Source organism: Cucurbita moschata, unplaced genomic scaffold (genome assembly GCF_002738365.1).
Source record: "Cucurbita moschata cultivar Rifu unplaced genomic scaffold, Cmos_1.0 Cmo_Scf00020, whole genome shotgun sequence".
Lineage (NCBI taxonomy): Eukaryota > Viridiplantae > Streptophyta > Magnoliopsida > Cucurbitales > Cucurbitaceae > Cucurbita > Cucurbita moschata.
Genome location: NW_019268536.1, coordinates 1,204,920 through 1,232,570, shown reverse-complemented (window position 1 = coordinate 1,232,570; position 27,651 = coordinate 1,204,920). Strand labels below are relative to the sequence as shown.

Below are 27,651 nucleotides of genomic sequence, written 5' to 3'. Positions count from 1 at the left end.
AGGTCAAATAATTCATTGACGGCATGTTTCAATTATTCGAGTGTGATACTCGAGTAATGAAATAATATATGAATGAACTGAGACTATATCTAAATGAGAATGATCCCGAGGATAAGGTAGTTAAAAAAAAACTTAAAACAATTGAAAGTTACTACCTATATCAATAAAGTACCATCTTCCTTTATCGATGGCTCGATCATAGAAACTTCATAGTTGTGTATTTAATTTAGATTAATTTTATGTTAGATGACCTTCGAAGAATTTTTCTAAGATGCACGTAAGTGAGGTCAAAACATATTTGAATGACTCGAGTTGGTTTGTGTGGATAGTCTTTACTCTTAAAAAGCAAGTAGATAACATGACCATATCGCAGGAAAATGTTGGAGTTATCAGAGACCGTATCCAAATTCCAAAAACTGATTCGAATCTTGAACATGGATCACTCCACTTTGATACATATGTTAGAGCTTTTGAAAACTTTACTCCAACCGATGAAAATTAATATTCGATTAATGAAGTTGAGATACTATGACATTCAATTATTGTACCAAGACACAAACTTTATTCTATTTTATTAGAAAGCATACAAAGATTATAACATTTCACAACACTTGTCTCCAACTAATGGTGGCATAGAACAAGCTAAATCACAGCATTATTTAAGTATAAAACACTCATTAGAAACATGGTAATTGCCAATTATTATTCCATAGTATAGTAATACCACCACCTTAGCTATGGGTGGCGAGAGAGGTTTGTTGCTCATGCCTTGGCTATAAATGAACTTTCATTATTGTTTCCCATAAGGTAAGCCTCAATGTCTTTGGAGACATCAGCACAAAGCTGAAGCAAACTATGTGAATCTGGAATTCCTTCATGCAGCTTTTCATATTCCAAAGTAAAGTGAATCACACTTCCCTCATCCTTTGGGATAGATTGGACTCTAATTCTGAAGCTCTTGTAGTACTCCAAAAGGTCTCCCTCTAATACTTTCCATGTGAATGAATTGTTCTCCTCGTCAACCGCTTCTATAAGGTCCTTCGCCACAGAAACCTTACCATCTATGTGGGTTTAATCCATAAAACGTTCATTAAATTTAACATTTAAATAAAAAAAAAAAGGTTAAAATCATCTCAACCTTAAAATGTTTGGAAAGAATTAAATCAAATAAACACAAAATTTAAAGTTTAGAGACTGAACTTATAATTTAATCGATAAAAGATAAAAAGGTGGGAAATTGGAAGAGATCGAATGTTAATGAACAACCATGTGCGTAGGTAAAATAGAGAATTGAGTCAACTTTGCCCCATTCGCCTTCATGTAACTCGCAGCTTTGTATTTTATCTGAAGAGGCCTTCGACATATGGTGAGGCTTTTGATGAAGTATTTCATGAAACTTCTCCGCTGAAGCCTTAATTTCTACATCAGTCTCCAACTTTCCGTAGAGAGCCATGAGGTTGAGTTACTTGGAACAACAAGTTACAAAGATAAAAGATAGATATTGCTACCAAGCTTCTTTCCACTACTAAGCTCAATTTAAAGAGAAGGGTTAGTCTCACACATGATGCAATAATGGATGCCATGAGGCTTACGCTAAAGGATATACCACTAATCTTATCATTATTATTCTCTAATAATACTTATTTAATTACGTGGGTTTGAATGATATGATGTAATAAAACAACCACTACAACCCTTAATTAAGGCATGGGTTAGGTTATACATTATTAATTCAAACTTTCTATTTTCTCTTCTTCATACTTAATTATCTTTTAATCTTGCATTATAAAGTTAAAACCCTTTTTTAGTGATATAATGTTAGCTTTTTTGACGTTGAAGAACAGGTAAATTCACAAATTAAATTATCAGAGCGTATGAGATGCTGAATGTAGTTATTAAATTGAGATATTGAAATAGAGTGCAAAGTTTAATGATATTTTTATTAATTTAGCCGTTCACGAATTTTTAATCAAGCTATACCCAACACAATTAAAGAATCTAATTTTGAAAAATTCTCAAATATGTATGAAAAAAAAGGTCTTCAAATATAAATATAAGTCAGTTCGAATGGATCATTATTTTCAAAATGATTTTTTATTTACATAATTATGAATGTATTTTATTTATTTTCTAATAAATAAAGCTACCCATTGTTCTATAATATAACAAATCCCACCTCATCAATAATGTTTTCTAATCAATTTGGTCGCTTCTTAAACTATTGTAATGCATAAGAATAAAGAATGATAACAATAAAAAAAATAGAGGTATTCATTCTCTCTTAATGACTTCCATGTCCATAGCCTAATCGGTTGCCAATGACCTGACTTCTAGACATGTACCAACCCAATCTAGTGACCTAACCCACGACCCAATCCATGACCTAATCCGAATCTTACGACTCTATTTAACCATTTTAGACTATTCTAGAACTGTTTTTTTTTTTTTAGTTATCCGATGCAATTGAAGTGAGTATAGTCATTGTTTCGTCCATTTAGAGTGTGTTAAGCTAAATTAGAGAACTATTTGAGACCCAGAGGTGGACTAAACCCTTTAACATATTCTAAGTAAATACTATGGGCTTGTATAGGTTTACTCGTTCTCCAAAGCTAGTTTTAAATTAGTACCAAGGATAAGATAGTAACTCCAGCTTAGGTTAATTAAGATATTATGCGGGTTCTTTCCCTCCATAATGTTCGATAGTATGAGCATGTGCTAGCCCAATTAGTCATGCTACTCCTTGCTTCCTAAGAGTAGAGACTATTTCTTAGAGTGAAGACTATTCTTCACTTCTAAAGAGTGAAAAATATCTCCACAAACCAACACGAGTCATTCTAACATGCTTTGTCTTCACGCACATGCATCCTACGAAAATTCCTAAGAGTGCCTAGTAAATCACCTAACATAGAATTGCTCCAAGTAAAGCATGCTTAACCATGGAATTCTTACTATTGAGTCATCGAAAAGAAAGGTGTACCTTGTTGATATGAGTAGTATCTTTCATTTCCTTTAACCTTTCTTAGTCATTATATCCTTAGAATCGCTCTAATTCAGATGTAATCTCGGTTCATTTATGTACCCCTCCTTTACACGAGTGTCACATCCAATCTTTTTTGGACTGGAAAGCAGAGTCCAGGGTCATGTCATGATGTTTTTATGAAATGATAGGTTCCACCATATTGCATGTAATCGCATTTTTCGACCCCAACAGTGGGGTTACTTATTGAGTATTTCTTAAAGCACTCAAGTCATTTGCTACTCTTAATTTTCAGATAAAGATAAAGCACTCTTGTGTAGATGATGAGGTCGTGATGACAACCACGAGACCAAAGATAGAGTAAATGCATTCATGTTGCTTTTGTGGTCCTTGAGTTAGATCACGACGTTACTTTATTTTTCTTTATTTTATTAAATTCATGTTAATAATTTTCCGCCTTATTGTTTTAATGAATTTATTATGAAGGTATAAGTCCATGGCATCGTTTCTAAAATCTTTTAAATGAATTTTTCAGCACGTAGTAGACATGTCATGCATGCAATAAATACCTTATTTTTAATAAATAAAAAAAAACATAGAGTAATTACAACCCATCCATCACATGTGAGAGCCTACCATGAATCCCTAACTATTTCCTTCCTAAATGTTAGTAAAACATAAGATTTTGATGGTTTAAACCAAGTTTTGAGGTTAATTTAAAGGATAAACGAGTGTAGTTTTCTCGAAAGCCAAAAAGACAATTTTGTTCTGATTCGAGTTTTTATTCCTCAAATTTGTAAATCTTCATTGAGCAATTGGATATAATTTCTATAATATAGATGGATAACGTGAGACTTAAGAACAAATTTAGAACTTAGAGGTAGATTATTTACTAAATATTTTTATATTCATTCATGTTATTCTTCATTTTCAGATAAAACATGAGTTACATAGTTGAGACAAGTGCATACACGAGCTTGCATGTAATGAATCATATTCCTTCCTACTTTGATACGTACATGGTTAATTTTCAAAGTATTGTGTAATTAAAAATTTATTGAAATGTTTCAAATCCTATATAAGTGAAATGCATGATTTTAAATTATTGAAATTAATGAGTTCATATTGTTTCACATCATTAGTAACGATTTATTCGAGAATTTCAAAAAAAAGGAATGCTCAAACACAATGTACAACATTAACAATTATTACAAACTTTATTCCCATTTTATTAGAAGCATATAAAGATCTATATATATTATAAAGCACGACATAATATGTTTATTTAAGTATAAACTAAGATTATTCCATAATATAGCATAGTAATAGCACCACCCAAGAGCTATGAATGGTTTGTTGGTCATGCCTTGGTTATAAATGAGCCTTCATTATTGTCTCCCATGAGGTAAGCATCAATGTCTTTGGCAATATCAACACAAAACAGCAGAAAAGTATGTGAATCTGGAATTTTTTCATGCAGCTTTTCATATTCCAAAGTAAAGCGAATCACACTTCCCTTATCCTTTGGGATACATTGGATTTTAATTTTGAAGCTCTTGTAGTGCTTTAAATGGTCTCCCTCAACCATATTCCAAGTGAGTGAATTGTTCTCCTCATCGACATCTTCGGTTACACTCTTTGCCACACGATCCTTCTCATCTATGCAATATTGTTTCGAGTTAAAGTGGTTAAATTATAATCCTGGTCTCTTAAATTTAAGTTTATTGGTTAAATTCTTAAATTTTTTATTATGTGTGATTTATTTGATATTTTTAAAAATTTATGATCAAACTACCAAACATAAAATTGAAAATTTAGGGTTTTGGTGTACATAAAATTTAATTTTAAATATGTTGAGACTTAATAAAATTAAGATCTAAGTATGCAATAATTTTTTATTAGTATAAGTCATTTTTTATAAAACTAAAAACTAAATCAACCGACTTATTCCAAAAGTGAACAATGTTATAGAGATACATAGAGGGTCATTGTATCTAACAAAATTTAACGTAGGTCATTTAACTTTCTTAAAAAATTGAGAGATCGTTAATCAACACAAAATTAGACATTCAGAAGCTAATAGATTATAAGTTATATTCGGTTTCTCACAAATATTTTGTAAGCTTCTCATTTTTTTTAAAAAAAAAAACACAAATCGGTTCTAAAACTTCATTTTTAATTTTTAATATTTGGCTTCATTTTTTAAAAATGAGTAGATATGAGTTAAAAAAGAAAAAAAAATATATGAATAGAAATAGTGAATCTATAGCTTAAAAACAAAATAATTTTGAAAGTTGATGGATCAAATACACAAAAATGAGATAATTTAGCCAATAAAAAGGGAGATTCATCGAAAGAATATAAATAAACAAACCATGAGTGTAATGCCAATAGAGGATAGTGCCAACTTTGCCCCATTCACCTTCATGTAACTCGCAGCTTCGTATTTTATTTGAAGAGACATTAGATACACGGTAAAGTTTTCGATTAATTATTTCATGAAACTTTTGAGTTGAAGCCTTAATTTCTACCTCAGTCTCCACCTTTCTATAGAGAGCCATGGGGTTGAGTCACTTGGAAGTTGCTCAAATTGTAACCCAACAACAATAATGATAGATATTGCTACCAAGCATCTCTCCTCTATTAAGCTCATTTTAAAGTGATGGCTTACTCTCACACATGCAATAATGGATGCCGTTTGGTGTAAAGATTTTACATTTTTGTCCTCTCTTATAATTTTTTCATGACGATAAATATACATCATTCACTTCAATTTAGAATATATCATCAGATGGAACATTAATCATAAAATAAATTTTTACATATAAGTTGACATATACGTTCATTTATATGAATGGTATTGTAAATTAGAAACATATATATTTTAATATTTATGCATCAGTTTTCGTATCAATTTTTATTCCTCATGTGTTAATAGATGGAACCTTAATTGTATTTTTTAAACAATTTTAAAATTTTAGAGTTAAAATGAAAATTTGAAGGTGAGTTTAAAGGTATTTAATTTAATGTTATTAGTGTTATGCTATAATACTAATTTAATTATGTGGGTATGGATGATATGATATAATTAAACAACTACTTTAAGACTTAGTTAAGGCTAAGGTTATAATGTAGTGTAGGTTATGCATTATTAATTCAAACTTCCTATTTTCTTTGATGGTACATAATTCTTTTTTAATCATCATTATGCAGAGCTTAGATGTTGAATAATACATTCTTATTCTTATTTCAAAGTCATGAATGTATAATGTAACGACTATTTTTTTTTTGTATATATATATATAATAAAGTTGCTACTACATGTATGAGTTAATACATTTTTATTTGTGAGACCCAAGTAAATGAGGGATACATGAATGAATCGAGACCACATCTGAAAGAGAACAATCGTGAGGATAGAATAGCCAAGAAATGCTTAAAAATATTGCGAGTCACTATTTATACTAACAAAGTATTACTTTTTTTTTTTTTTTTGTGGCTCAGTTACACGAACTTTGTGGTTAAACATGTTTTGGATGACCTCTTGTAAATTTTTTTTAGATGCATGTGAGTGAGAATAAAACATATTGGAGGGAAATAATTATGTGATCGTGAATTATGGATCGATAATATATTTAATTGTTTTGAAAGAGTTGTAACTACTCCGTAGTTATGGTTACGATCTAGAGCTAGTCGTTGATTTTGTGGACTCAACCACCCACGTCTCCTTCCCAATCGTTGTACCTTCACACTTTCAATCACCCATCTCATTCTCGTTCCCATTTTTCAACTTACACACTCGTTTGAAGAGGTTTCAGAGAGGGAATGATGAGCACAAATTCGTGAGTTTTGAGTCACCAATGTTCTACGTTCGGGAATATTAGTGGGGTATAGTATCGTAAGTGCTTAGGAGTACTCTCAGTGTTGTTGTATGAGTAAACGATGATGGAATCAAGCTCGTAGCCATTGAAAAACTGGTCGGAGAAGAGAAGGGCTACGATTTTGAGTAGTAAAACGTAGAAGACGAAGTGAAGGTCGTGTCAGACTCGGTTTGGGTGACCCGTAACCAAGAGGTAATTTGGTAGCCCAAGGTGCGCACAATCCACGACCCAACGGCTCAACAACTCACAACCCAAGAAGATGTGTGTACGCCATCCTACGTAACGCCCCAACTCGGAACCCGTTTGTCAACCTAGAAATTTGCGTGGTAACCCGAGTCTGTCAGCTACACTCTGCGTACATGTGGAAGTCGTTACTCCAGTCGTAGCTTAATTGTCAACTTGGTTTGTACTCTCAACTTGGTTTGACAACTCAATTGTTCGGCATGGTGACTAAATGACTCCGCTTGTGAGAGTTTTAATTATTTGGAATGAAATCATTTTGATTGGGGAAGTTTAAGCTTAGAGATTTTTGTATATTCATAACTGTTGTAGAGTTTCCATATCATAGTTATTTAAATGTTTGAGAACCAAAACAAAAAATTTTAAAAAATTTAGAGACTAAAATGAAAAATAAACCAATTTTTAAGTTTACGCGTGAGAACAAGTTAGAAACCTTCATTGTTCCAATCACAATCATTATTCAAATCATAATCTTTCCTCGTCAATTTCTTCTCTTTTTGAGTTAGGTTTAAGGTAGGAAACACTCAAACAAAAATCTGAACTATTTTTCTTGAACGATTTTTCTTGAACGAAGTAAAGTAGCTTTGCTCTCTAATTTTATTCAATTATCTCTTTGATCGAACCAGGTCCTAAATAGTTAGGTGTTTGTTTGTTTTTTTCTAAGTCAAGTTTAAGGAAAGATTACTAAGATTGAACTATTTTCTTTTACTTGGTTCTCTTTCTTCATCAATTTTTTCTTCTTTTTTCTTCGAAGGTTTAAGTCAGCATTGAAAGATTAACGAATCGATATTTTCTGACTTGAACCTATTTACCTTATTTATTAACATGACCTTACTTTTAAAGATTACTCTCATCTTCGAACAAAGAAATGACATAGAAGAATCTTGTCATCCATAAAAAAGGCATGCTCAAACATAGTACACAGTATTAACACAAACTTTCATTCCCACTTTATTGGAAGCATATAAACATTCATATTACAATACTTCTCCACAATATTCTCCCACTCATGATGGCATAATATGAATGTTATTAGCAACATATATAGTAATTGCCAATTATTATTCCATAATATAGTAATACCACCATGCTTTAAGCAATAGCTCAAACGTCATTATTGTTTCCCATAAGGTGAGCCTCAATGTCTTTGGTAACATCAGCACAAAACTGAAACAAACTATGTGAATCTGGAATTCCTTCATGCAGCTTTTCATATTCCAAAGCATAGTGAATAACACTTCCCTCATCCTTTGGGATACATTGGACTTTAATTCTGAAGCTCTTGTAGAGCTCTAAAAGGTCTCCCTCTACCAATTTCCATGTCAATGAATTCTTCTCCTCATCAACATCTTCAATTATCTTCTTTCCCTTACGAACCTTTCCATCTAAAAGGTTTAATCCACAAAACGTTCGTTAAATATGATGTCGATCTAATATTAATTTCAAAAAATGTTGAATAAATTGTTAAACTTTCAAAAAATGAGGAGGAGATTCATGAACAAACCAAGAACATAGCACCAATTTTGGATAGTGCCAGCTTTGCCCCATTCACCATCTTGTAACTTGACATCTTGTATTTTATCTGAACAGATATTGGACATATAGTAAGGTCTTTGATGAAGTATTTCATGAAACTTTTCGGCTGAAGCCTTGATTTTTACATCGTTCTCTAACTTTCCATAGAGAGCCATGGTGTTGAGTTACTTGGAAGAACAAGTTACAAAGATAAAGATAGATATGTATTAAGAGGATATTTTTCCGTGAGAATTGTTAGAATATATCTTAGATATTTAGAAAGTTGTTAGTATAGATTTGATTAACCGTATATTTTATTTATTTACCAGATTTAATTAGATATATATTTTTCTATTTTTAGGTATTAGTTGATAGTTTGTATCCTATTTAAACGTGGTAAACCTGAATGAAGATCATATTTTTTCGATCCCAATTCTATTTCTATTTCTCATTCTTAATATGGTATCAGAGCACCGATCTTGGTGTTCTTAAATATCAAAATTTCCTTTATGGCGGAATCAGCCAAATCTAGCTTCAAAATTTCGGATGTTGATTTAACACATCCGTACTATATTCATCACTCTGATCAGCCAGGATATTCACTTGTTCCAATCAAATTAAATGGAGCAAATTATCAATCCTGGAGGAAATCAGTTATGCATGCTCTTATTGCCAAGAAGAAAATTGGCTTCATTGATGGCACAATTGAGGAACCGTCCCAAGATGCAAATTCAACCGAATTCGAACTCTGGAATCAGTGCAACAGTATGATAATATCTTGGTTAACTCATTCCGTTGAAGCAGATATCGCTAAAGGCATTATTCACGCCAAGACAGCTCATCAAGTGTGGGTTGATCTTCACGATCAATTCTCACAAAAGAATGCTCCAGCAATTTTTCAAATACAAAACTCGATAGCAACGATGTCACAAGGAACCATGGCACTGTCAACATATTTCACCAAGCTCAAAGCACTCTGGGATGAACTGGAAGCGTACCGCACACCATTTACCTGTAATCAACGTCAAATACATATTGATCAACGCGAAGAAGACAAGTTGATGCAATTGCTCATGGGGCTCAATCAGTCTTATAAAACGGTGAGATCTAACATATTGATGATGTCTCCATTACCTAATGTGAGGCAAGCCTATTCATTACTTGTACAAGAAGAGATGCAGCGTCAGGTAACTTCCGAACCTACTGAGAAAATCTCGATTGCATCAGTAGTGCAAAAGAAAACAATATATTCAAAATTCGCCAAGGACAAATTGTGTGAACACTGCAATAAAAGTGGTCATACAATTAATGAGTGTCGAATTCTTAAGTTTCACTGTAAGTTTTGTGATAGAAGGGGCCATACAGAAGATCGGTGTCGACAGAAAAATAATTCTGGAAGGACAAGACAAGACAATCAACACAATAACCGTGGATATCGATCATCTGCAAATATGGCCGATGTTTCACAGTTGAATACAGAAGAACAGTCACCTAATTCCATTCCAAATTTTTCTTCTAAGCAATTACGACAGATAGCACAAGCCTTATCTGCAATCAATCATCACCCTTCTGGTAATTCTGACAATCACATCAATGTTGCAGGTTTGTTTCCCATATCTACATTATCTATTAACTCTGCGAGTTCTAATTCATGGATTCTCGATAGTGGAGCTACGGATCATATAGTATCAAAATCTTCTGTTATGACTGAACCAAAGGCTGCCATCATGTCTACAATAAATTTGCCTAATGGAGAGACAGCACGTGTGTCACATACTGGCAATATTTCCCTTAGCCCTAACCTTAAATTAAACAACGTTTTATGTGTGCCTTCGTTCAATTTAAACCTAATGTCGATCAGCAAACTTACCAATAACTTGAAATGTTATGTCACCTTCTATCCTGATTCTTGTGTTATGCAGGACTTGGCTACGGGGAAGATGATTGGCTCGGGTAAACAATTTGGAGGTCTCTATCATATTTCTTCATCTCCAATCAAGTCTTCAGCTCATCAAGTACCTCAGTCATCTGATTTGTGGCATTTACGCCTAGGTCATCCTTCCTTTTCTCGTTTTAAATTTCTAGCTGATCAATTGCATCTTAATAATGCGAGTTATTCTCATAATTGCAGTATCTGCCCGTTAGCAAAACAAACTAGGTTGTCTTTCCCAAGAAGTTCAATAACAACCCATTCTGCTTTTGATCTGATACATTGTGATGTTTGGGGACCACATAAAATTCCTACCCATTCCGGTTTGCGTTTTTTTCTCACTATTGTTGATGATTTTACTCGATGTACTTGGGTTTTTTTAATGCAACATAAGTCAGAAGTACATCATTTGTTGATGAACTTTGTTAAATTCGTTCAAACTCAATTTCATACTACTATCAAGATAGTTCGATCAGACAATGGGACTGAGTTCCTATCTTTGCAACCATTCTTTACTTCTTGTGGTATTGAATTTCAGCGCACTTGTGTCTATACTCCACAACAAAATGGAGTCGTAGAACGCAAGCATCGCCATATCCTAAATGTAGCTAGGTCTCTTCTTTTTCAGTCACAGGTTCCACTTAATTTTTGGGGAGAGTGCATTTTAACGGCTGTTTATCTTATAAATAGAACGCCATCACCATTATTATCTAACAAGACACCCTTTGAAGCACTCTACAAACGACCACCTACATTTCATCATCTTAAAGTTTTTGGTTGTAAATGTTATGCAACTATAGTACATCCTAAGCAAAAATTTGAACCTAGGGCAACTCCTTGTGTTTTCGTAGGATATCCTTGTGGTCATAAAGGTTACAAGTTGTATGACATGCAATCTCACACATTCTTTATCAGCCGTGATGTCAAATTTTGTGAAGATGATTTTCCTTTTTCATCAGCTTCACAAACTTCGACATTAGCTCCTTCGACTCCTGTTGTACCACTTCATGATCCATCCTACTCAAACATCCATCCTCCACCTTCACCTCCTACTCCTCCTTCACCTCCTATTCCTTCACCTCCTACTCCTCCTTCACCTCCTACTCCTCCTTCACCTCCTATCCCTTCACCTACTACTCCGTCGTCTCCTCCACCTTCTCTAGATTCGCCCACTAATTCCAATCCTATCCCACCTGATACATCAGCTCCACTTCGACGTTCTACTCGTACTAAACAGCCTCCAGCTTGGCATAAGGATTATGAGATGTCTTCTGGAGCCAATCATTTAACCTCTAGCTCAAGTCCCGGCACTGGCACCAGGTATCCCCTTCATCATTACCTTTCATTCTCTCGTTTTTCTCCTACTCAACGTGCTTTTCTAGCTCTTATTACATCCCAGACAGAACCTAAAACCTATGACGAGGCAGTTGGCGACCCGTTATGGCAGCAGGCTATGAATGATGAAATTGCAGCTTTGGAACGTAATCATACATGGTCTCTCGTTCCTCTACCACTTGGTCATAAAGCTATTGGTTGTCGTTGGGTGTACAAAATTAAATACAACTCTGATGGTTCTGTTGAACGTTATAAAGCTCGACTAGTAGCAAAGGGGTACACTCAGGTTGAAGGTATTGATTACACAGAAACATTTTCCCCTACAGCGAAACTTACTACACTTCGTTGCTTACTCACTGTTGCTGCTGCTCGAAAATGGTTCACCCATCAGTTGGATGTTCAAAATGCCTTTCTCCATGGTAATCTAGACGAGGAAGTTTATATGTCTTTACCACCAGGTCTTCGCCGACAGGGGGAGAATACAGTATGTCGGCTCCATAAATCTCTTTATGGATTAAAACAGGCTTCTCGCAATTGGTTCTCCATATTTTCTACAACTATACAAAATGCAGGCTACACTCAGTCCAAAGCAGATTACTCTTTGTTTACTAAGAGTAAAGGTACTTCTTTCACTGCAGTTCTAATCTATGTTGATGATATTCTGTTGACAGGCAATGATCTCGAAGAAATTCAATATCTCAAGACTAGTTTACTCCAGAAATTTCTTATCAAAGATTTAGGAAATTTGAAATATTTTCTAGGCATTGAATTTTCTCGATCTAGAAAAGGAATTTTTATGTCTCAAAGGAAGTATGCTCTAGACATCCTTCAAGACACAGGTCTTACAGGAGCACGTCCAGACAAATTTCCTATGGAGCAAAATCTGAAACTTTCTTTAACCGAAGGAGAGAAGTTGAATGATTCAAGTAAATACAGACGGTTGATTGGCAGATTAATATATTTGACCGTCACTAGGCCTGACATAGCTTATTCAGTTCGTATGCTTAGCCAATTTATGCATGAACCAAGAAAACCACATTGGGAGGCAGCTCTTCGAGTTCTGAGGTACATTAAAGGCACTCCTGGTCAAGGACTTCTACTGCCATCTGAAAACAATTTAAGATTACAGGCATATTGCGATTCTGACTGGGGTGGTTGTCGAACTTCCAGACGATCTATTTCTGGGTTCTGCATTTTCCTCGGAAATTCAATTATTTCTTGGAAGTCTAAAAAGCAGACTAATGTGTCCAGATCATCAGCAGAAGCCGAGTATCGAGCTATGGCAAATACTTGTTTAGAGTTAACTTGGTTAAGATACATTCTTCAAGACTTGAATGTTCCACTGTCCGAACCAGCATTATTATATTGTGATAATCAAGCAGCATTACATATAGCAGCCAATCCAGTTTTTCATGAACGTACGAAACACATTGAAATAGATTGTCATATAGTTCGAGAAAAATTACAAGCTGGAATCATCAAACCGTGTTATGTTTCGACCAAAATGCAATTGGCAGATGTTTTTACTAAAGCTTTGGGAAGACAGCAATTTGACTTTTTGAAGGACAAGTTGGGTGTGATCGACATACACTCTCCAACTTGAGGGGGAGTATTAAGAGGATATTTTTCCGTGAGAATTGGTTAGAATATATCTTAGATATTTAGAAAGTTGTTAGTATAGATTTGATTAACGGTATATTTTATTTATTTACCAGATTTAATTAGATATATATTTTTCTATTTTTAGGTATTAGTTGATAGTTTGTATCCTATTTAAACGTGGTAAACCTGAATGAAGATCATATTTTTTCGATCCCAATTCTATTTCTATTTCTCATTCTTAACAATATGGCTACCAAGCATCTCTTCTCTACTAAGCTCAATTTAAAGACCGGGCTTACTCTCACACGTGTAATAATGGATGTCATTTGGTGTAAAGATTTTACATTTTATCCTCTCTTTAATAATTCTCCTTCCCGTTTTTAAGAAATAAGATTACTTTATCTTCTCGTAACAGCTCAAGCCCACAGCTAGTTGATATTGTCATCTTTGAGTTTTTACTTTCGAGCTTCCATTCAAAAATTTTAAAACGCGTCTAATAGGACGGTTATATCAACTATAAGAAGATTGAAATTTTTGGTATCACTTATTTTAATTCAATATATATATTATTGACATCAGATATAATATTATTCATGAAATAAAATTTTGACACATGCCTATTTATATGAATGATATTATAAATTATGGCACCTTTTTATATGAATGGTATTTTATATAATTTAATTTTCATCTTATTACTATGTTATAATACTAATTTAATTACGTGACATGAACAATATGATATAATTAAACAACTACATTAAGACTTAATTAGAACGAGGGCTATAATGTAGTAGGTTACATATACATTATTAAATCAAATTTTCTAGTTTCTTTGATGATACATAATTTTCTTTTAATCATGCATTATGGAGTGCTTAATGTTGAGATTTGAGATTTGATTTTTTCAAAAAAAAAAATACATTTTCCTCGGTGGTATATTGGTAGTGTGAGTATACGCTAGTCGAAGGCCATGTCCAGGGACTACGTGTACAAGTTCTCTGGAGTTCAGCGCTTATGTGGGTCGTGAAGTAGAGAAATACTACACATCCAATTTTGCTCGAGAAGTTGAGACCAAGACCATGAAATGATGTTTTATAAAATGATAGATCCCAAACATGTATGTGATTACATTTTCCGACTCCAGTAGTGGGGTTACTTACTGAGTATTTCTTAAAATAATCAAACCACGTGCTCTTATTTTTCAGGTAAAGGTAAGTCACCTCTGTACAGATGACGACGTTGCGGTGAATCTTAATATAACGCCATCAATATTTTGAAAGTGAATCTTTGACATAATTGTGCATGTGTTTAATTTATTAGGTTTTAAATAAATCTACTAATAATTGTTCAATAAAGTAAGTAATCCCACCTCATCAATAATGTGTCCTAACCAATTAGGCCACATCTTATTTTTATTGTACGGAGAAATTCAATTAAGAGAAATGCAGAATGAACTTGTTGATCTTTACGTTAGATTGGTTCTTGTGCTCAAGAGCCCATCTAACTTAAGGAACTGAGTTTTTTTTTAATTAATGTTCGATCTCATTTATTAAGTTATGTGAATATAAAAAAAAAATACGAAGGAAAATATATCTGGATAAGTGGACTTGAGATCTTGAATTTTTGTGAAGTAATCGAGTTGATTCGAGTTATAGATGGGAGGATAAAAAAATAAAAAATAAAAAAGTTGATATGTGAAAAAAATAGGTTGATATGTGATTTGACCAGAATCTCGAAAATTGTTGAATTCAGGCAATTGACGACGAACACGCAGCAGCTGGAAAGGGGGAGATGCGTCTAGCAACAAGAGGGACAGAACACACAGTGGAGAAACACGCCTGCGACACCGTGTGCTAACATGCGTCCAACTACTAACCCAAATACCCCAACCGAAAACCGACCTGCGCACCGTGAAGCGAACCAACCTGAATCTTACTGCCAATCCTTGCATACCACATGTCACGCCTAGAAAATTCAAAGGGTAGGTCTACGTCTGCAGAGGCTCAAAGCATGCCACTGCCCGCACGTGTGCCAGCATGTAGGGGGAGCCTACCAACGCGTGCAAGCGTGTGGATGCCCTATTTTCACCCGTTTTTCGTTAGATTTGCTAGTTTTTCGCCCCAATTCCAATACTAATCCTATTTTAATGTGAAATAGGAAACAGGTGCCCACAGAGAGAATTCTTAATTTTTGGACTCCTTTACATCTATAAATCAAATTCGGGAAGGCACGCGACAAACCTATAAATAACCACGCACAATTAGAAGTAATGCGGGTAGGGTGCGCTTGGTTTTGCATGCATCTAGAGCAAATTACTCCTAGATGGCTCGATTTGATAATCCCCTCCACTTAAGGAAGTTAATTATATAATTGATGAACTTGCTACCCTAGTGGAATTTCATACTCAAATTTTGTATGCTTTCTAGATTGTCATACTACTGTTTATATTTGTTCATGCTATGTTGGCAGGCGGGGTATTTGTGTATCTGGGCTCCGGGTGCTGATGGATGTTATCGTCCCATTGAGCTTGTGTGACTGCATGCATAGTTAATCATACATAAACTCCTATTGAATGATTGTGTGAACTTATGATATAAATGATTATGATATGAATGATAAGGAGTAGTGTTGAGTTATGCCTAGGGTGTACACTTGTAGGGATTGATTTGGGTTCATATAGGGGACCCTCCCAATCTTGCGTTCAGTGGTATCGTGAGAGACGATTAGAGGGAGAGACCCTTTAACCCAAGACCATTATAGATTTGGAAGTCTTGAATGAGTGAATTGGAAAGCCAAGACCCCTAGCTCAACAATCTAACTACCCTTGAGACCTAGACAACCACTTTAGAACCCCCAAAACGAAGGAAAAAGATCCCTTAGCCGACAGTAGCTGGTATGGCGTTCGAGGATTCTTCACTTCCCTTTCTACTCTGGTGCGGTACCGTGGAGCTAGGCGAGATGCTAGTTAGGGTGGTGTTACTCAGTGGTAGATTGACTACTCTGCATGGTGGATCCGTCTTATGGTACGATGTTGATCACGTGGGTGGGTCAAGGTTGCTTGCATGGAGGGTCCATCCTGTGGAAGGACGTTGACCACGCGGGTGACTTATTCTAGCTCAGTTGTACCCGGGGTACATGTTTTATGAGGGAGTACCTCATCTCAAACGCTGAATACCGCTTCAAAGGTATTCTTCTACCCCGAACTGTGTACTAAGAGTACTAAGACTTTAGGATCTAGAGTATAGTTGGTGGTTCTCTCCTAAGACTTGGATGCGAATAAAAGCCTACAAGTGGATTACTTACTGGGTATGTCTATATTCACTCCTTTCTAAACTTTTTTTTCAAGTCCATGAAGTAACAGTTCGTGGCCTTGGGGTGCTCGGGACTTTGAAAGTCACAGAGGGAATATCAACCCCAAGGCATCTGTCTAATTTACTTAGTGAAATGCATGATTTTAAATTATTGAAATTAACGATGTTATTTTATTTCATGTCATTAATAGCTATTTGTAACTCGAAAGTTCCAGAAAATGAGCTGATTACACTCGGTCATCCAACAAGAAGGAATGCTCAAACACAATGCAAAACGTTAACAATTATTGCACCAAATTACAAACCTTATTCGCATTTTATTATAAACATATAAAAATCTATGTATTTCACTGTGATCGTGACATAGAAGAAGCTAAATCACGACATGATATGTTTATTTAAGTACAAAACTAAGATTAGCAACATAGTAATTGCCAATTATTATTCCATAACATAACATAGTAATAGCACCACCCAAGAGCTATGAGTGGTTTGTTGGTCATGCCTTGGCTATAAATGAACCTTCATTATTGTCTCCCATAAGGTAAGCATCAATGTCTTTGGCGACATCAACACAAAGCTGAAGAAAAGTATGTGAATCTTGAATTCCTTTATGAAGCTTCTCATACTCCAAACCACAATGAATCACACTTCCCTTCTCCTTTCGGATAGATTTAATTTTAATTCTAAAGCTCTTACAAGGTCTCCCTCTAACACTTTCTAAGTGAACGAATTGTTGTTCTCATCGACCGCTTCTATTACAATCTTCATCGCACAATTCTTTCCATCTATGTAGGTTTAATCCACAAAACGTTGGTTAATTATAATTGAACTGATAAAAGATAAAGATGTAATATTAATGAACAAACCATGAACGTAGCGCCAATAGAGGATAGTGCCAACTTTGTCCCATTCGCCTTCGTGTAACTCGACGCCTTGTATTTTGTCTGAACAGATATTGGATATATGGTGAGGTCTTTGATGAATTATTTCGTGAAACTTTTCCGCTGAAGCCCTAATTTCAATATCGGTCTCCAACTTTCCATAAAGAGCCATGGCATTGAGTTACTTCGAAGAACGAGTTACAAATATAAAGATTGATATTGCTACCAATTGAGCTATCTCTCCACTACTAAGCTCAATTTAAAGAGAAGGCTTAGTGTCACACATGATGCAATAATGGATGCCATGAGGCTTATCCTAAAGATATTGGTATAGTTTAATCTTATCATTATTATTCTATAATAATACTCATTTGATTAGGTGGGTATGAATGATATGATGCAAGAAAACAACCACTACAACCCTTAATTAAGGCAAGGATTAGGTTAAACGTTATTAACTAAACCTTTCTAATTTTTTTGACTTTGAAGACCCGACAAATTCATAAATTAAACTATCAAAATATTTAAGATGTTGAGTGTCACGGTCATGCTCGTTCAGGGCGTGTTGTCCGTATCTGCATGCCCATGTCACGTCAAACTCTTTATTTATTTTCATATTATATTACGTAACTTTTGTATTTTCTGTTTGTATGATTATTCAACGAAATCATGTTTAGGTCTACCAGACCTGAATCGGCCCAAAATGTATTATAACTGTTCAACAAAATTACGTCTAGGCGTATTGGACCTAAATCGCCCCATTGTTCTATAATGTAACAAATCCCACCTCATCAATAATGTGTCCTAATCAATTTGATCATTTCTTAAATTATTGTAGTGCATAAGAATAAAGAATGATAATAAAGAAAAATAAAGGTATTCGTTTTTTCTTCTAATTACTTCTAGTGTTCATACATGATCTTCGTAGACTTTTAGTTTAATGTTCCTGTTAGATCGATTTGAGTTACGAGTGTTTAAGAAAATTTGATTATTCAAAAAATTCGATCAACCTAACTTAACTTATACGGCTTAGGTTGCATTATTAACTTATTTGGATTGAATTTTGTTCAAATAAACGAAAATTTTATAAAGTGGGTTGGTTTATGGGTTCCTCTCGAACTATATTGAGTTGAACTGAATCGACCTGAATTTATCATTAATTTTAAAATATATATATGGTCTGCAATACAATTATATATATATATATATATATATATTATAATTAAACTTATTTAGTCATATATTCTCGATTAAGATGTCAGAAGTTCGAATCTCTCAACTTCACATAAACGCAAATAAAAAAATATTAAATATAGATAGCAATGTCTCAATACTGTAAATTTTAAGGACACCGAAGTTTTAGCTATCAGAATGATTCTCTTTTTAAGTACACACAAAGAAGGTGAGCGAAATTATTAAAGCTAAAGTTGTTTAGACTACGAAGTTATTTAGTCTTGGACATAAATACACTCGATTGTTTGGGACACTCGGTTGTTTGGGACATTCTCTATTCTTCTAAGTGTTTGGCCCACCGAAGGGAGGAGAAGAACATTGTGATACCCGAGTAATGGAGGAATACATCAATGAATTGAGAGATCCCAATAATAGAATTTTTTAAAAATACTTGAGAAAATTGAAGTTACTATCTATGCTAGCAACATGCACGTTTTTTTTTCGTTGGCTTAATTGTAAAATTCTAAAATTAAGCGAGCAATTCCATATTAGGTGACATTCTGAAAATTTTCCTAGAAAGCATGTGAGTGAAGACAAAGCATGTTGAAATGACCCGTGTCGATCTGTAGGGATAGTCTTTATTCATAGAAGCAAGAAGTGAGTAACGTGACACTGTCGCAAGAAAATGTCGGGACACATAAGTGTCAGATCTAAATTCTGAATTCTTATCTAAATCTTGGGCATGGGACGTTCAAACTAATAAACTTTTTTCGATAAATGTGCGTACTTAAAAAGTCGGTGGGCCAAACAGTTCAAAAGATCCCCACGAGTTCATATGGAATAATTGGTCCTTTTGAATTCTTTGGTTCCACTCAATAATAATGCCATCCACACATGCATTATGATCCACTCTAAAAGTTAAATGCTCTGTTTCGCTTCACTTTGTCGAGTATGCAACGTTTTTCTAATCTTTCCAAACTTCTAAAATTTATCGATATAAACTTCAAAACACGTTTCTATCAATTAAGTTGAAAACATTTACGTAACTCATTTTTTATTCATTTCCTTCCACGATCTTCTATGAAGGTTAATTGCTACTCCTCGACTAAGGAAACTCATATGACCTGAGAATCCAACCAATCCAGACAGTCTAACTCAAACTGTAACGATCCAGGCCACCGCTAGCAGATATTGTCCTCGTTGGGCTTTCCCTTTCGGGCTTTCCCTCAAGGCTTTAAAAGTCGTCTGCTAGGGAAAGGTTTCCACACCCTTATAAATGGTGATTTGTTCTCCTCCCCAACCAACGTGGGAGGTCACAATCCACCCCCCTTCGAGGCCCAGCGTCCTCGCTCGCACTCTTTCCTTCCTCCAATCAATGTGGGACCACCCCCAAATCCACCCCCTTTGGGGCCCAGCGTCCTCGCTCGCACTCTTTCCTTCCTCCAATCAATGTGGGACCACCCCCAAATCCACCCCCTTTGGGGCCCAGCGTCCTCGCTCGCACTCTTTCCTTCCTCCAATCAATGTGGGACCACCCCCAAATCCACCCCCTTTGGGGCCCAGCGTCCTCGCTCGCACTCTTTCCTTCCTCCAATCAATGTGGGACCACCCCCAAATCCACCCCCTTTGGGGCCCAGCGTCCTTACTGGCACACCGCCTCGTCCGCCTCGTGTCTACCTCCCTTTGGAGAACAGGTAGAAGGCTGACACATAGACACATTATCCAATGTCTGGCTCTGATACCATTTGTAACGACCCAGGCCCACTGCTGGCAGATATTGTCCTCTTTGGGCTTTCCCTTTCGGGCTTCCCCTTAAGGCTTTAAAACAGGTCTGCTAGAAGAAGGTTTCCACACCCTTATAAATGGTGATTTGTTCTCCTCCCCAACCAATGTGGGAAATCACACAAACCATAAATGTTAGGCTGGGTTAATTTCAGATTAGGTCAAATTTTCGAAAAATCGAAAAAATTCAAGGTCTGTTTGCAAGTTGACATTTTTTTTTTGTCAGGTCAACCCGACCAACCCAACCCAACCCAACCCAACCCAACCCAACCCAATCTTACCTTACTTTTGAAATTATATTGAAGATCAAGAATATTGACCTTCGTAATTAATGTTAATGATGCCTTATGACTTATGAATGTTTTAGTGATTAATGTAACAATCGGACAATCCAACCTAAACTTTGAGTTGAGTTGTGAACTCTGTTCGAATTGTTCGAGTCACCAACCCCACTAACTCAAAACTCAAAACTTCGAAAAAGTTTGAAATAATGTATCGGTAACGACTCACCTACTCCCTCATTTTAAATGTTTCCCAAAAAAAAAAATTTAATACTCAAAAGCAATTGGTTATGATTTTTTTTTATGAAGAATGGACCCTTTAATTCCCACTAATGCTTCTTCCACTAATGCATTTTTTTTTTCTCTATTCTTTTTCCCTCCATCACAAAAATTTATAGCAAAAAGAATTATTCTAAGGAATAATATCTATAAAGGAACCAAAGCCAAAAAAGAGTTCATCAAACTCATAGCAACAAATGACAACAAGAATCCCAAAATCTTGCTTTCTTCTCTTTCTCCTCCTCGTTCAAGATCTTTGTCTCGTTCGAGCTTCATCGAAGCACTCTTGCAATGGCTCCATAGCTGAGTGTGGTGGTGAAGACGAGACGTTGATGGAGTCGGAGATAAGTCGAAGGTTTCTCGCACAGCAAAAGAAATATATCTCTATTGGAGCTTTGAAAAAGGATCACCCAGCTTGTGATGGGGGTGGCGGTGGTCAACCTTACACTAAAAGCGGAAGCTGCGCTCCGCCGCCAGCAAATCCTTACAATCGAGGCTGCTCTAAGATATATCGTTGTAGGTCTGACGATTGATGGTTCGATTGTTTTTCCTCCTTTTTTTTATCTTCTCGTGTTGTTGTTGTTGTTGTTGGTTGATCAAGGGATTTGATTATGAATGAATGGGATTTGTAATGGGATTTCCTTTTTCTTTTAGCAAATGAGATGAGAAATGTAAGAGATGTTTGGTTGGATATCATGTTGTCCAGGATGTAAAGTGACCCAACATCTTACCTAATCTTATCGGAACTTGTTGGGATTTTTCACTTTTTAATGTACTTTTTCATTAAAAAAAAAAAACTTTTTTTTAGTTAAAGTAAAAAAAAAAATATGGCTACACATGATTTTTCCTTATTTACTGCGTGATCACTTGATTCGTACAACTATACATCACATCGAGAAAAATGTTTATTAGGTATTCAGTTCGGGTTTAGAAAAATAAACCCAACCCTACCCGAAATGCTAATTCAATCCTACCCGAAACGCTAATTCAACCTAACCCCAATCCTTATCGTTCGGGTTGGGTTGGTTCGAGTTGTCGGGTTGAATGCACACCCCAACTGAAAATGAGAAAAGATACGAAAGAACATCAACTTACATCCACACTATGCTAAAAACTTTTCAATATAGTGTCCTTCAATCTCTATTGATTCTCTGGAACTTTTCATCCCATAATTAATATGGCTATCACCAATTGGAAATATATTGTATCATCAATCAAAAGCTAGAAATTCAAAGTCCGTTCAATATCCGATCTCACGAGTTTGTGTCATTTTACTCTCTTCTTCAACTTTTTTTTCTTTTTTCTTTTCAAGTTCAAACGTGCAGGGATAGAAATTCAAACCTCTGATCATGTTCTAACAAAACATCGAATCAAACTCGAATCATGGATGATCCCTTAAATACCAATTGAGCATATAGCTTAAGTAGGCACTCCCTAGGTTCCAATTCTATGTGCTTAGCTGCTTTGAGTGTTGATGGGCTATAATAAGCTGAATTTGGGGCCAATAATAGTTCATAGCTTCAACGCATACCTATTGATGATCTTCTTTGACCATGTCAACTGCAAAATTCATACATAAATATTTTCATCAGATACAAGGAATGGCTCATGAAGTATTGTGTGTACCTAAGGATCCATTTAGTTCTTTTCCAGGATTTTGCTAAGACATATCCATCCACTCATCACAGTTAGAGCATGTAATATTCTTGAAGAAACTATGACATACTTTCCAACAAAGGGAGCACACAACACAGTGTTCAACTTCCCAAAAAAGATTTGATCCATAATTTTCAGATACGAACTCGACAAAGGAGAGAAATACAGAACGCTATCGTTCCAGTGATCATTTGCATAAACCATCCCTAATGCTTCCTTCTGCAAGGATTATAATTGGGTTATATTAATTTAATTTATCTTTGCCTAAAAAAGAGAGAAAACAAAATTGAAGATATTTTGATCATTTGAGAAGTTTTGTAGAAGAAAGGTGCCAGATAAAAAATCCCAAAACATGAACAAGAATTACTTTGATGCAGGCATGTACCAGTAACGAAAGAAAACTTTTCAGTGAAAGATTAGGATTTCTAACCTATTTCAATGAGATCTTCCACACTTCTCTAACGTTAGACGAACCATCAGCAACTTCTGCAATCAGTTTGGAAACCATTTCACCTGTAAGGGCACATAAGATAAACAGTCAATTAAACAAATAATTCCCTTCAAAAAGTGATTGAATCATAAACCCATCTGAAATTAATGGAAACTTTGTAGGGAAACAAACATATAATTTTAGTTCTCAAACCATATAATCACAGAATAAGTCAGATAGTGATTCCTCTTAAATCTCGTATCTTCACAAACGTGGAAACACATTCAAACCTTTCTTAACTCTAATTGGGTGCGATTCAAATCCTCTTCTTGTAATTCATTGGGTACGATCTTGTAACAGTTAAAACCCACCGCTAGCCAATATTGCCTGCTTTGGCACATTACGTATCACCGTCAACCTCACGGATTTTAAAACGCGTCTATTAGAGAGAGGTTTCCACACCCTTATAAAGACTCCAACCTATGTTGGGTCTCACAAGTTTCCTTTTTTCTTTTTCTTTTTTTCTTTTTCTTTTTTTTTTTTGTAAATTTTATCATATCAATGAAATGATTCACTGCTTCATAAAAAAGTTAAAATTAGAAAGAAAAAAGAATTAAAAAAAAGGAATCATTCGTCTTAAATCAGCCAATGACCCAGAAGAAATTCATCACTCATGATATTTTAGGCTAGCAATTTGTATAACGAATTCATAGAAGAGTCTCCAATGGAAGACCCCACAAGAATATCAAATTCATTTTAAATTAGTTCTCATTTGTCCAATCAGGAAGAAGTATAATGTTTAAGCATAATTTTATCGAAATTGTGTACGACCAGCTTACCTTCTTTTTCTAACACAGAGAGAAAGCGTCGGGTTCCTCCTCCTACTCCAAAGTAATGTTTCTTTCCAGCCATGTATACAACTCCATGAGGACGGCTCAAACACTATTAAAGCATTGAAAACTACATTAGATAATGATGCAAGGTAATATAGAAATAAAAACATTACATAAAAAATTATAATACACAAAAAAAAATTGCGTTTAAGTTATAAAGACACAAAAGTAGATGGATATCTGTATAAGTTCTACCTGTGTGATAAGTCTATAGAGAGTTTTAAGTGTAGAAAGAGAATAAACGGTCTCCGCCATTAAAACAATGTCATAGCCATTGAAATTTTCACTTAGCTTCTCCTTGTCGTCGGACGCAAACGGCAGAATTTTATGCATTTCACTCCAATCACCAGCGAAGTAACAAGCTACTGATTCAGCATCAGATTCGGTTGGATTAGTTGGCAAAGCTTCAGCCTTTTTTGTAAGGTTTGCAGTGACATTTGGAATGGTAAGGCATCTCAGGACTTCGGCATTGAAATCCTGGAAATGTACTGCAGCTGCATCCTAACGAGCGAGGAAGGGTAGTGTTAAGGAATGTAAAGAACCATAGAGGTTTTCCGGCATTTAATCTACAAATTTAATGAAACAAATCAGAAGAATAAATTTACCTCCAGGCATGCATAAATACCAGGAAGACCATGGCCACATCCAAGCTGAAAGCATAGAGACAAAGTCAATGAGGAAGAGAACTAGACTTTATGTATGTCAAGAAGATGCTTCCTTTTAAAATATAGAACATATTGGACATACTGCAACGCAATACGGGCATCTAAAGGTCCTCACCAACAAACATCAAGAAAAGAAAACAATCCCATACTCAAAAACTAGGAAAATTAAACACATGTAAAATAGTCCAGTTCCTTGCGTGTGATTTTGATTAAAATCTCGATTTAATAAAGGAAAAAGAATGCATATAGAAGATCATAATACGAATTAGAACGTCAGAACACTGTTCTAATATAGAAATATTTCATGAGCAATTTTTTATGAAGATTTGACGGATTGCATGAAAAACTGGGTGTCAAACATGCACTTAAACTTCATTGTAGAAAATGATATAGATGATAACTCGCTTGAATATGAAACTTTTCATAATCATCAACTAAAGTTCAATTAATAGCAAGTCTGCAACACAGTAAATAAATATTGTTATATATTGATGCTAAATTTCTACAATATTATCTCTTTTTAATGAATAGATCCAATCGCAACTTCGAATATGGAATTCTATAAGCAGTCTATCCACATATGAACGAACAAAATGCTCTAACAACATTTTTTAGTATGCAGATGGGTTCGCCTACAATCTCCATACAGTATATAATCACCTGAATATCAAGATGCCCACCTCTAAAACTCGCTTCCCAGCAAATGACAAATGACCATTTTCAACCTCTCCACAGAGAGCTTTGACAAGATCCAATGCGCCTTCCCATAATTTAAGCCCCCCTACAACCCACAAAATACATGCATATGCATACATGTTGCCGTCAGATACATGATTTTCCAACATGAAAACCAGAGATCTGAGAGAGGGCAGAGGAACCAGAGAAGTACTAATTAGAAACTCAATTACCTTCATATTTACCAGGAACTAAATCAGAGTTGGACAAGGAGAAAACCTCCTGCGTGCTGACCCGCCCCTATAAAAGTTAAGAATTAACAGCACTAAGAACACTTCTGTACTTTGAACAGAAATTTGTAGATAACAAAGCTAGAAAAATCAGAGAAAACAACTCGCAACTTTCTTTCCAAGTTAAATGGCCACATTGTTACGTGTACGATCTCCCTTTTGGGTCAAAACTCAAAATTTTCATTTCCTATTTTTAAAAATTAGACAACTTCTGTTCTTCAACTCCTTTGGAAACACACTTGAATTCTAAGCCAAATGAAAAAAACGAAAAAAATAAAATAACCACTTTAAATTTTGGCTCAGAATTTGAAATTGTTCATGGTTATAAAAAATGAGTAACAAAACAAAGAAACACATCATATGAATTAGAGTTCGAAAACAGAAAACCATTAGTTAACCAGGTTTCGAGGCATCTTTACATATTACTTCGACCTCTCTGATTCTACTGGAAAAAAAACAAACAAATAAGGTTTCGTTCCATAATTATTTGGTTTTTGGTTTTTTATTTTTGAAAACTAAGCCTATAAACACTGCTTTCGTCCGTTGGTTACTATGTTTTGTTGTCTACATTTTAAGAATGGTTTCAAAATTCAAGCTAAAAAGTACTAAAAAGAGTAGTTTTGGGAAAAAACTGTTTTTGCTTTTAGATTTCATCGAGTGTTTGCACAGAAAATATGAGAAAACAAGCCCAATTTCCAAAAACTAAAAACTAAATGGTTATCAAAAGGACCGAAATAAGCAATAATGGTTACCTTAAACATGGTAATTTCACCCACTGTCACTGGCTCCACATTGTATTTGACAGAAGAACAAACCTACAACAGTAAATCATTCGAACACTGAAATTTCAGCAAGATTACACCCCTGCACAAACCGTAATCATAGCAAAATCCAAATTCTCTATCGCAATACCAAGAAATTGAAGGGAATAGTTGAATATTCAAACTAAAAAGTAAACAAAAGGAAAACAAAGATTCACGAAATAATACCTCAGAAGAAAGAACTTCGAGGCAAGGAGGTGGAGGTGGAAGTGGAGGTTGTTGAGAGTCGAGGAAACCCAGGGAAAAACCCGGATTGGGCTTATCGTCTTCCGCTGATCCAAACAACCGAAAGTTTTCGAAAGCCGGACTCTAGAGTTCCGTAAACGGTGAGGAAAATACAAAAGAAAAATATTGAAATCATCAAAGGTCTAAAGAAGTGAGATCGATTGAGAGGAACACAAGTCTTCTTGTAGCTTACCGAAGAGTTCGCCGCCATTACTGGTTGCTCCCTGGAGAGCTTCGCGGCGGAACAGAGATTTCAAGAGGGTTCAAGCCCCCAACGTTTTTCTTCGTAAAATTTTTTGAAAAAAAGTAAAGGCACTTGAAAATAAATAAAAAATTATGTTATTTATTTCATAAATTATTTAAAATTTTGCTATTCGAGAGAACAATCCTTCTTCAATACGGATACATTTTCTAAACCAGTCTTGATCAAAATTGATAATATCTATTCGCAGTGGGTTTTAAGAGTTTTAGAGTACGGTGGTGATACGTAATGGACCAACAATATCTACTTAATGGATCAAAATAGACAATATCACTGGTGGTGGGTTTTAAGGGTTTTAGAGTCTGACGGCGATACGTAAATATCGTAATGGACCAAAATAGACAATATCTATCTGTGGTGGGTTTAATTGTTGCAAATAGTATTAGAGCCAGACAATGGCCACAGATGGAGTGCATGGTGAGATCACACGTCAGTTAGAGAGGGAAACGAAACATAACCAAATACAATTGTTGTTTTGTCCACTTTGAGCATAAGTTCTGGCTTTGATTTGAGCTTCCCAAAATGTTTCTAACAATAGAGA

General features: G+C 35.1%; 4 protein-coding genes across 8 annotated transcripts; 1 reads left to right on the top strand and 3 right to left on the bottom strand.

The window, feature by feature from the left end:
• Positions 1-539: 539 nt before the first annotated feature.
• On the bottom strand, positions 540-17,895 carry LOC111457492 (MLP-like protein 43). 3 transcript variants are annotated; one of them, XM_023099713.1, is made up of 3 exons: positions 17,664-17,895; positions 17,535-17,582; positions 540-1,013 (listed from the first exon to the last, which is right to left on the bottom strand). In XM_023099713.1, exons 1-3 carry the CDS (start codon positions 17,848-17,850, stop codon positions 763-765), a joined length of 486 nt encoding a protein of 161 aa, XP_022955481.1. In that variant the 5' UTR covers positions 17,851-17,895; the 3' UTR covers positions 540-762. The 3 variants fall into 3 exon arrangements, with proteins under 3 accessions (XP_022955481.1, XP_022955482.1, XP_022955479.1); XM_023099714.1 differs by lacking the exon at positions 17,535-17,582 and having other exon boundaries at positions 540-1,061; XM_023099711.1 differs by lacking the exons at positions 17,535-17,582; positions 17,664-17,895 and adding an exon at positions 1,267-1,493 and having other exon boundaries at positions 540-1,061.
• Positions 4,245-5,604, bottom strand: LOC111457493 (MLP-like protein 43). Its single transcript, XM_023099715.1, has 2 exons — positions 5,352-5,604; positions 4,245-4,636 (listed from the first exon to the last, which is right to left on the bottom strand). Exons 1-2 carry the CDS (start codon positions 5,536-5,538, stop codon positions 4,338-4,340), a joined length of 486 nt encoding a protein of 161 aa, XP_022955483.1. The 5' UTR covers positions 5,539-5,604; the 3' UTR covers positions 4,245-4,337.
• A 3,495-nt stretch (positions 17,896-21,390) lies between the features above and the next one.
• On the top strand, positions 21,391-21,726 carry LOC111458002 (protein RALF-like 32). The gene has a single exon (XM_023100482.1). The coding sequence runs from the start codon at positions 21,391-21,393 to the stop codon at positions 21,724-21,726; it is 336 nt and encodes a 111-aa protein (XP_022956250.1).
• A 682-nt stretch (positions 21,727-22,408) lies between these two features.
• LOC111457962 (histidine protein methyltransferase 1 homolog) lies at positions 22,409-27,148 on the bottom strand. Of its 3 annotated transcripts, XR_002713031.1 has the most exons (11): positions 27,042-27,148; positions 26,792-26,932; positions 26,555-26,617; positions 25,746-25,812; positions 25,518-25,618; positions 24,778-24,822; positions 24,368-24,673; positions 24,119-24,221; positions 23,280-23,362; positions 22,920-23,068; positions 22,409-22,753 (listed from the first exon to the last, which is right to left on the bottom strand). XR_002713031.1 is itself a non-coding variant. In XM_023100427.1 (10 exons), exons 1-9 carry the CDS (start codon positions 27,057-27,059, stop codon positions 23,280-23,282), a joined length of 927 nt encoding a protein of 308 aa, XP_022956195.1. In that variant the 5' UTR covers positions 27,060-27,148; the 3' UTR covers positions 22,409-22,753. The 3 variants fall into 3 exon arrangements, 2 of the variants coding, with proteins under 2 accessions (XP_022956195.1, XP_022956194.1); XM_023100427.1 differs by lacking the exon at positions 22,920-23,068; XM_023100426.1 differs by having other exon boundaries at positions 22,427-23,068.
• Between the last annotated feature and the right edge of the window lie 503 nt (positions 27,149-27,651).